The sequence below is a fragment of the Marmota marmota genome, unplaced genomic scaffold (genome assembly GCF_001458135.2).
Source record: "Marmota marmota marmota unplaced genomic scaffold, marMar, whole genome shotgun sequence".
In the NCBI taxonomy this organism is placed as follows: domain Eukaryota; kingdom Metazoa; phylum Chordata; class Mammalia; order Rodentia; family Sciuridae; genus Marmota; species Marmota marmota.
Window position 1 is genome coordinate 15060221 of NW_025999960.1, and position 10391 is coordinate 15070611.

Genomic DNA, 10391 nt, shown 5'->3' on the forward strand with positions numbered 1-10391 from the left:
GCTTAGGGCCTTGCTAAATTGATGAAGATGACTTTAATTGGGATCCTCCTGCCTCAGCCTCTCAAGCTGCTGGAATTACAGATATGCACCACTGCACCCAGCTGATAGCCACCATTTCTTAAGGGCTTGTATGTATGATGAGCTATGCAAAGTATTGTGTATATTACCTCATTTAATTCTCATCTCAGCCGTCTGAAGCAGATTTAACCACACTATGTAAGATGCTGAGGCTCAGAGACTTTAAGTGACTGCCCAAGGTCACAATGCTAAATGGAGAAGCTATTAACCACTAATAACTCAAGTTTTTCAGGCCCTGGGATTGCTAATTGATAAACATCTAGAAAAATCTCAGATGTCTATAAAGTCTATCCCAGGCTTTATGAAAATGGCAGTGGTAGGTTCCTGTAATGAGAATCCTTACCAGATGTGCAGAAGGACCTAATTGTATGCCATATATGACTTGGGGCTTCCAAGTAAAAAGTAAAGAGAGGATGATGATGGCCTTAAGAAACTTCCTAAGTCACTGAGATTGCTCTTTGGGGTATATATTTTTTTCTAGAAGCCTTATTTCTTGTTAGATTCTGTATCAGAGAAGCAAAAATAGGACTTTGAAAAATCGGCATGACAAAACATCATTTTCAGCCATAAGACTGGAGCCAAATACTGACAAGATCATGGCTAAAAATCCCACCTAGCAGGCTGGGATTGTGGCTCAGTGGTAGAGCACTTGCCTAGCATGTGTGAGGCACTGGGTTCAATTCTCAGCACCACATACCAATAAATAAATAAAATTTTAAAATTCATCAACAATGAATAAAAATGTTTAAAAAAAAATCCCACCTAGCTGGGCATGGTGGTGCACATTTGTAATACGAGCAACTCAGGAGACTGGAGCAAAGGATCACAGATTTTTTTTTTTTTTTAACATTTATTTTTTAGTTTTTTTAGGTGGACACAATATCTTTATTTTATTTTTATGTGGTGTTGAGGATCGAACCCAGTGCCCCACGCATGCCAGGCGAGTGTCTTACTGCTTGAGCCACATCCCCAGCCTGGATCACAGATTTGGGCCCAGCCTGGACAACTTGGTGATACCCTATCAAAAAATAGCCAGGCCTGGTAGCACATGCCTGCAATTCCAGAGACTTGGGAGTTTGAGACAGGAGGATTATAAATTCAAGGCCAGACTCAGCAATTTAAAGGCACTAAGCAACATACTGATACCACGGTAGGGATGTGGCTCAGTGGTAAAGCACCTTTGGGTTCAATCCTCAAAACCAAAAATAATAATTTTTTTTTTTTTTAAATAAAAAGGACTGGGAGAGCTGGAACTGTAGCTCACTGGTAAAGAGATTTCCTTGCATGCATGAGGCACTGGGTTCAATCCTTAGCACCACATAAAAATAAAGATACTGTGTGGGTTCATCTACAACTAAATATATATATATTTTAAAAAGGACTGGGAATGTAGCTAAGAGTCCCCAGTACCACAAAAAAAAAAAAAAAAAATCACACCTAGATTTTGTCCGTTTCTCACCGCCACCAAGTAAGTGCACTGATAGGGTACTTCATCCTCCGCCAATTAGCAAGAGAGATCTATCCTCCTTATACATTTATGATACCATTCAAATAATCCATTTTATTGGAGGAGAAGCTGGGCCAGTTAGACTCTTGGGTTATGAGAAAGAGAGTCAAGAAAAACAGGCAGCTGGATAGGGTGGTGCATGCCTCCAATCTCAGCTACTTGGGAGGCTGAGGCAGGAAGATTACAAGTTCAAAGGCAGCCTCAGCAATTTAGCAAGACCCTGTCTAAAAAAAGGGCGGGGTGGGGGGCGGAGCTGGGGATGTGTCTCAGTGCTTAAGCTTCAATTGGCTTCAATTCCTGGTACCAAAAATAAAATAAATTTTAAAAAATTGAGACAGGTGCTGGGGTCGTGGCTCAGTGGTAGAGCGCTTGCCTGGCATGTGTGAGGCATGGGGTTCAATTCTCAGCACTGCATATAGATAAATAAAGATCCATTGACAACTAAAATATGTATATAGTGTGTGTTTATGTATGTATGTATATAAACTGAGGCAAAGAGACCCAAACCTTTCTAGCTGAAATAGATAGCCATCCTCATTCTGAGGTGGTAAGTTGTTGAAAAAAGGACAAAAACAATATCCTTTGGCAGCTAAAACATGTAGCATGCCCCCCAAAATGTGAACAGTACAAAAAAATTAAAAAGCATAAAAAGAGCAAAGAATGCATATTATAATAAAAGGGACTAGGGGCAAAGAGGCTGATATGCACCAGAAGCATTATTTCTGACTTTCTCAACTTTCTTGGGGAATCAAAATCTTTTTTTTTTTTTTTTTTTTAATATTTATTTTTTAGTTTTTGGCGGACACAACATCTTCGTTTGTATGTGGTGCTGGGGATCGAACCTGGGCCGCACGCATGCCAGGCGAGCGCGCTACCGCTTGAGCCACATCCCCAGCCTGGGAATCAAAATCTTCACAACACTTTTAGTCTTTACCTTCATTTTCACATTATAAGGAGTGAGGAACTTCCTTTTCCCCAAACTCTACCAGGAGTCTCAGCCAAGTACTAAGGTCCCAGGGACAACACCTAGATCAGCATATGGCAGGTGGCCACTAGAGGGTGGTGTTTCTGTAGGTAAGGGAATGTTAAGAGCCTAACTTGGATGGGTGGAGCAACCAACAGAAACTCAGTACTGTAGAGAAGAACCTAGCAGAAAGGTGAGAAAGGCAGGTGGTAAGTCTTAGGGTAATGGTCCTTAATAAATGAGGAGTAAGGAGTAGGAATGAGGTAGGAGGAATGATTTCCCACCAAAGACCATCACTCCTTGGAAAAGGAATACTGGTCCTGAGCTTCTCAGATACAGAAAAGTCAACAACAAAAGATTTCTCAGTTTATTTGCATATATACATTGTCACACCAGGAAGCCAACTCTTCTTCAGGAGTCCCCAGCTCTTCTTGCCCAGGCAACACCAAAAACCTATACAGGAGGATGAGTCCTGGATAAACAATGCCCAGGACTCATATACCAACCCACAGGTTCTAAGAGAATTCATTTAGAGGAAAAAAGGGTCTAGAGAGGCCAGTGCCCATGAGACATCCTTGCCCTTTGTAAACATTGACACCCAGGCCACTGGAGCCTGTGGAAAGTGTGCAAATATGAGGTACCACACTGTGTGCCCAGAGGGCTAGGAATAGCTGGCAGCTATCCATGAAGTCCAGAGGGTCTGTCCCCCAGTGGAACCCAGCAAGTGCTAGAGGCAGCAACAAGGGAGTTACCCCACACCCGAGGGCTCACATGAGACGGCATCGTCGCTCTTGCCCATAGGAATTCTCCACACGAGCAATCTCCTGGATGACTTTTGTGAAGATGCCTTGAGTCAGCTATAAGGGATAAGCATTCAGGGCAAAAGTCAGTTTGGTGCCAGCTCTGAGGTGAACGCCCCATTCCCCTCCCATCCCCACCACCAAGCAATGTATAAGGAAGAAACTGCTATCCCCACCACCTTCCCAGTACCTGAGTCTCTCGAGCAGATGACTCCATAAATGTCGCACCCCAGGACTCTGCTAATTTCTTCCCTTCAACTTCCTGTACCTCTCTAGAAGTAAATTTGGGACATAAAAATGGATGATAACAAGGTACCCAAGTTCTCTGCAAAATCTTTAGAATCTAGACTTCTCTGATACTTCCCATCTCTCCAAAGTTTGCAACAAAGGTTGAGGAAAGAGATAGAGGTAAACAAAGGGCTGAGTCTTGCAGCTGGGGATATAGCTCAGTAGAGTGCCTGCCTCACATTCACAAGGCCTGGGTTCAATCCCCAGAACCAAAGGGAGATTAAAAAAAAAAAAGGAAAAAAGGACTGAGGCTTGAAATACTGCAACTGTGGCTTTTGTGATAGAAGGGTTATCTTCTCTTAACCCTCTAGTTAGAAATGAAGAGAGGTGAAATAGTTTATTTGAGTCAATAGTAGGGATAGGACTAGAGTTTAACTGATTCCTAGTCTAGCTCACTTTCCTTAACCCTGAGCAGCAGAGACTTACATACCTGTCTGGAGAGAGATCTGCCTTGTTCCCCACTAGCACCACTGGCAGCCTGTGAGGAGATGGCAGTGACTATAGGCTCCCCTCTCATTCTCTATGGACCCCAACCACCTTCAAATCAAGGCTTGACAAATCCCCATCAGACTAGGCATGATCTATGTACTAGCCTCCTTTCTAATTTAGACAATTCACCCGGTTGCTCCTCCAACCCCCTTCAGCCCACTTACCGGGTTTTCCCATGCCCTTCATGTAGCTTTTGGTACAGACTCTCAATGACTTGGAAGCTTTAAACACAAGAAATGGAGCTATAATCTTAATTCTGAGACAGTCCTCATGTCCTCCCAAGTCCCCCACAACTTTGTTTACTTACCTATGTAGAGAGGTGACAGAATACACAAGGACATAACCATGGACCCCAATGATGAATGAATAGGGCAAAATGCTGTACTCATCCTGACAAGAAATAGAAACATTAGTACCTAGATCCACACCACTCAGATGGCAAAGGTCGGTGGGACAGTGTCCAGTGTTCTTGGGGCACTCCCCACTCCAGTCACTTCTATCCAATAAGTTTATGGAACAGCTCTAATGAGCCCTATAAACAGTGTTAGCAGCTAAAATGCTTTTCATCCAATACTACTTTACACATGAACCACGAAAGCTGCCAAACTTTATCTCCTAGGGCTGAACTACCACATTTGAATACCCTGCCCCAACTGGTACCTGCCCTGCTGTGTCCACCAGGTGTAGGTGAAACTCATCTTTGCCAAGAGTCACTATCTTGCTGTAAGCTGAAAAGAAAAGAAAACTTGACTGTGAGGTGCCTTGTACAGCCAGCAATGTGTACCCCATACATTCTTAACTCTGGAGGTGACATAGATGTACCAGGTCCAGGGAGCTCTCCAGGAAACTAAAGTGACATGCTAGGACTCTTACTGTCTATATGTACACTCTTCTGGACATAGTACCTTGCAAATCCATACTCTATTCACCCACAGAACAAGATTGCAAGAGGAGATTAGATTTAACAACTAAATAAAGGAGTCCCTTGGCAACAGGAAAATCCCAAATCATGGAGTTGGGTGAGGCACCCAAGCCCTCCAGGTTATATCCCCTTCACACCAAAGGACAAACTACTCACTATTCTCCACTGTAGGATCGTAGCCTTCCAAAAACTCGCCTTTCACAAATTGATGTGCCAAAGACGTCTTCCCTGTAAAGTGCAGAAGTAGTATGTAAAACATCCCTCCACATTCACATCCTCAATCCTAAAGGACTGTGGCTCAGGACCAAATAGTACCCCAAATCAGTACCCTAGTCTGTGAGCGCCCCAACAAAGGCTTTCTCTTATGCTACCTTCACCATCTTTTGGCCTTGTCTCTTAGCTTTGGCTCCCGGGTGCATACAGCAGCACAGCAGGAAGCCTTTCCTGCCACCTTTCCCTACCCCACCTCACTCCCGGGAAGATTCGATATTCCTAGGAGTGTCCTCACTGCCCCAGGACACTTGTGACTATTTGCCCACACCTTCGAGTCCGGACCCCATCTCTACTCCCAGGATAATGCTGAGGACCTCTCAGATGTTCCTGCAGTCAAGTCCACATTAACCCTTACAAGCTACGGCTTCCTGCAGCCTTCAACACACCAACCTTTTTTCCTCCATCCCTCGCTCTAAACACCCGGCACTGGGTCAAGTTCCCGCGACAGCGCGCCTCTTCTGACCACAAAGCTGCGGTGCATTCCTGTTCTTTGCAGGGCGGAGACTCACCTACAGAGCGGTATCCAAGGATGACCACCTTCCTGTAGCGGACCAACGGCATGGCAGGAACCCGCCCCGAGGGACATGCAGAACTGCGGGCTAAGAGAGCCCGAAGAAGAGGTCTGGATGTAGACAGGCACGGCAACCGGTGCAGGAAAATCGTTCACCCCAAAGCTTCCAGAGGCAAGCTAAAGAAAAACCAAAACAAGCGCCGCGCCCGAAGTCGGCCACGTGATCACAACACAGCAAGACTAACGCGAGGGAGCCGGGCGCCCGGGGAACTACAGAACCTGGTGGCTCCGGGCTCCGCCCCCCAGGCCTCTCATCATTGGTCTATTAGAATGGATGAGGGCGGGGCCGCCCGGCTAGAGGGACTGGTGGGCCTCACGTGGAGCGGGAGAACCCGGAGCTGCGCGTGCGTCGATTTGAGCCGGTTCATTCATAAAGAAACAGAATGGAACACGGGGTCCTAAAGGTATTTGCGCATTTGCAGCCCAACAGGAGTGGCTACAAAGTGTCATAGATGGAAAATACCCACCGTGATTGAGCCGGAATGTCTAGTCAAAAGATTCTAGGCCTCCCTTTTGCAAGGTCTCTGGGGTGTTTGGCTAGGAAAGAAAAGCCAAAGTTCATGAATTTTTTTCTTCGCTTCTTCAGCCTGCAACCCCAGATCTTTTGTTTTTAGGTTTCCCAGTCTTCCAGGATTTTTCTTTTTCCGGTTCTAGGATGGAACCCAGGGGCTTGGAACTGCAATTCTTGTTCTTGGAAAATTTGCAAGAATGTGTAACCGACTAGTTTGAGTTGTTGTCGTCGTCATAAGTAGTGCGCTCATTTATTCAGCAAATATTTATTAGGCATATACTACAAGTTCCAGACATCGCTCCAACTTTGGGGATGGAGAGATGAACATACCAGACAAGGTCTCTATTCTCACAAAGCTTAAAATTTATTGAGGAGAGGGTCTGGGGTTATAGATCAGTGACATGTAGGAAACCCTGGATTCAATCCCCAGCACGAGGGGGGGGAATTATTGAGGGAGAAACAAACATATAGACAAAACAACAACAACAACAAAAAAAAAACAGTGCAGTGTTAAGTGCTATTAAAGGTGGTATGATAAGAAATTACCACTTCTGATTAGTGATACTCCTTCTCAGAGGGAGTCCCCCTTAAAACTGATATCTGAATGGCAACAAGGAGTTAACTAGCTGAATATTCCAAAAGAAGAATCCATCAATGCTAAAGTGCTAAAATGGAAATAAATTTTGTTAATTCCAGGAAGGTGGGGGGAAGAGCCAATTAGCCTAAAGCATATGAAGTTTAAGAGGAAAGTAGAGACCAAACAACATAAAGAAGTCCAGGCTAATTCTAAATACCTAAAGATGTTTAATCTGGTTTAGAAATGACATCATCAGAACTGTTTCTAGTGCTAAGGATGTAATTCAATGGTAGAGCACAAGCTTTTATGCATGAGACTGTTGAGAGCCACAGTTTAGTTTAGTAGGAATGACACCTGGCATTTTGCTAGAGGGAATGGTTGAAAGGTGACCCTGCTCTGGGATTAGGGCGGATCCTGGGGGGGGGGATTAGGGCGGATCCTGCTGCCTGGGGAGCCTGCTACTTTGGAGTTCCCCTTGAGTTCTCTCTGGGTTCTGTAAGAATTGGCGTGCCAAGCCTGTGGAGGGAATATATTCCCGGAAAGTGTGTGTAGAGTGCCTGTGAGAGTTCGGGAATAAAGAGTTGCTGTTTGAACCTACAAGGCTTTGTGGCCGCTCGGTTATTTCGTGCCCAGCCAGACTGCAGCATGAGACCCTGGGTTCCATCCCAGCACAACTCCACCATCAAAAAAAAAAAAAAGCAATTCTAAAAGATCTTCCTCACTCTGGAGAGATTGGAGTTTGATGGGAACAGGAGCAAGAAAGAAGGTGGAGAGATCGGCTAAGAAAGAGACTATTACTGTAGTCTAGATGGGAGATAAGGTTGGTTTGGCTAGAATGGTAGTAATAAATGAAGTAGAGAGAAAAGATATGTTTGAAAACTGAGGTCAAGCTGACTTGTTGAATTATTGGACATGGGGAAGGGAGGGGGAAAACACTTAAATTTATAGAGTTCTACTATGTACTAAGTGCATTTTATTGTTATCTCACTTTATATTTACAACAAAACTAACATCGATAATTATTTTAATTTATTCATTCATCAATATATAAATGTTGAGCCAGGCAGGATGACAACACACATGTCCAGCTACTTCAGAGGGGTACCNGTTATTTGCAGACTAGCAATTTTATGTTGGATTTTATGCATGAATAAGGTTGATGGTGATTTCAGATTGGGTTGTGAGTACTGTAGGACAGAACAGATAACTAAATTCAATTAAATGCAAATAAAAATGGATTCATCTCCTACTTTTTGCCAGGACTCTCACTGTGTGCTGCGTTTTGTAGATGTAAGAAAAGAAAAAAGAAAAAGATAGATGCCTGTGTGGTGTTTTTACCTCCAGATTAATTCTCCAATATTTTTTACCTCAATTTGTGTCCAGAAGACTTTTCCCTCTGACTCTCTGTGGAGCCTAAACAAAAGGAAGCACTCAAAGGAGATTAGAATGAAGGAGGAGGGTGGCTGGGACCCCTCTGAAGGTCAAAGCTCCTCTTGAGGAAGCTACCTCTCACTCAGCTCTCTCCTGGTTTGCTGTAACCCCTGTCCTCACTCCTCATGCCTACAGTTGTGATGGGCCTATGTTATACACCTTGGGTTACTATTCTACTCACTATTGCTTTCCTGTACTCTGTCCGCACCTCTGTAAATAGTCTCTTCATTAACTCATCTTCAGACTCTTGCTGTGAATCAGGTATGGTGGTACACACCAAAGTGAAAGAGATCAGATAAAGGGCTTTCTCCTCTTGTGGCCTTTTCTGTTTACATGTGGAGGGAATATCTTTAGCAGATTGTCTCCTTGAATAAAACTGTACCATATGACCATCTGTAGCTGTAAGGGAGTCCAGAAATTTTACCATTTTCCTTTCTAACCTCTATAGTAAAGGAAGACAAAAGATGAGATGATTAGAAATAAATATTTAGGGCCAATAAGTGTGGTAGTGCATGCCTGTAATTCCAGTGACTTGAGAGACTGAGGCAGAAGCATCACAAGTTGAAGGTGAACCTGGGCAAAAGTGAGACCCTCAGCAATTTAGCTGAGTGACATCTCCAGTCTTTCTATTTATTTATTTATATTTTGAGATCTCAAAATATAAATAAATAAAAAGAAAGACTGGAGATGTCACTCAGTGGTAAAGTGACAGGATTCAATTCCTCATATCAAGAAAGAAAGAAAGAAAGAAAGAGGGAAGGAAGGAAGGAAGGAGGGAAGGAAGGAGAGAAAAGAAAAGAAAAAAAGGAAGAATGAAATGCTTAGGCTGGGATGTAGCTCAATGGTAAAGTATTTGACTGGCATGCACATAAGCCCTGGTTTCAGTCCCCAGCACCAAGATAAATAAAGAAAAAAATGTTTCTTGATTCAATCTACAAAACCTATATAACTTTAGGACCAAGGTTTTTGTTTGTTCAATATTTGTTCATGAGTCTGGGGGTATAGTTCAGTGGTAGAGTATATGCTTAGCATGTAAGAAAAATAAATATTTGTTCATTAAATATCACTTTTTTTAATACTAGGGACTGAACCCAGGAGTGCATTATCACTGAGCCACATTCCCAGTTCTTTTAAACTCACTTAAATTGCTTAAGGCTATGCTAAATTACTTTCAATCCTGCTGCCTCGGCCAACTGAGTAGCTGGGAGTACAGGTGTGAGCCACCATGCCCAGTTTATCAGTTATTTTTTAAAATAATGTACAAATGGTCACTAGGTAAAGATTACAGTTATACCAAGATCACCAATACAGGACCAAAAATAAAGGAAGCAAACTATCCTAGTGTTAGATAAATAGGTTTACAATGACATTGTTAGTAATAAATAACACCATACAGTGCTATGTCTCAAACAACTGAGACAAAATAAAGATTAAAAAATTCCCAGAAAAATGTTTTAAGTATCTCTGTAAAAAGTGAAAACATCTGCCAGGTAAATTGGTACACACCTGTAATCCTGGTGACTCTGAAGATCAAGACAGAAGGATTGCAAGTTTGAGGCTAGCCTCGTCATTTTAGTGAGGCCCGAAGCAACTTAGTGAAACAGAATTTAAAAAATAAAAGAGCTGGGATTGTAGCTCAGTGGTAGAGCACTTGCCTAGCATGTGCGAGGCTCTGGGTTTGAGTCTCAGCACCACATATAAATAAATAAAATAAATGTCCATTGACAACTAAAAAAAAAATTTTTTAAATAAAATTAAAGAACTTCGATTGAAATTGTAGCTCAGTGGTAAAGTGTCCCTGTTCAATCCCCACTACAAAAAAATAAAAATAAATGAGAATATCTCTATAATGTTTGCACCAAAATTATGTTGCATTTTTCTCTCCAGTGAATTCTGTTGCACAGGCTTTAGGGTTTCTTGATTTTCCATAGTTATGGGAAACTTCCCTACTGATTATTATTGCAATGTAATAAATAGGAT

At 42.8% G+C, this 10391-nt stretch overlaps 1 protein-coding gene across 3 annotated transcripts; it reads right to left on the reverse strand.

Annotated features, from left to right (window-relative positions):
* Positions 1-2902: 2902 nt before the first annotated feature.
* Rhebl1 (RHEB like 1) lies at positions 2903-6127 on the reverse strand. Of its 3 annotated transcripts, XM_048802428.1 has the most exons (9): positions 5831-6127; positions 5205-5276; positions 4787-4854; positions 4434-4516; positions 4291-4347; positions 4068-4115; positions 3540-3621; positions 3321-3406; positions 2903-3002 (listed from the first exon to the last, which is right to left on the reverse strand). In XM_048802428.1, exons 1-9 carry the CDS (start codon positions 5880-5882, stop codon positions 2912-2914), a joined length of 639 nt encoding a protein of 212 aa, XP_048658385.1. In that variant the 5' UTR covers positions 5883-6127; the 3' UTR covers positions 2903-2911. The 3 variants fall into 3 exon arrangements, with proteins under 3 accessions (XP_048658385.1, XP_048658386.1, XP_015348789.1); XM_048802429.1 differs by lacking the exon at positions 4068-4115; XM_015493303.2 differs by having other exon boundaries at positions 2903-3406; positions 5831-6126.
* Between the last annotated feature and the right edge of the window lie 4264 nt (positions 6128-10391).

What these genes read in the sequence shown, in the direction of transcription:
- Rhebl1 (XM_048802428.1), bottom strand. Translation starts at nt 5,882, where the DNA reads ATGCCGTTGGTCCGCTACAGGAAGGTGGTCATCCTTGGATACCGCTCT. An exon ending in CCTTGGATACCGCTCTGTAG is followed by an intron (nt 5,277 to 5,830) that starts GTGAGTCTCCGC and finishes TGCACTTTACAG; the next exon opens with GGAAGACGTCTTTGGCACAT. An exon ending in TCTGTCACCTCTCTACATAG is followed by an intron (nt 4,348 to 4,433) that starts GTAAGTAAACAA and finishes TTGTGTTTAAAG; the next exon opens with CTTCCAAGTCATTGAGAGTC.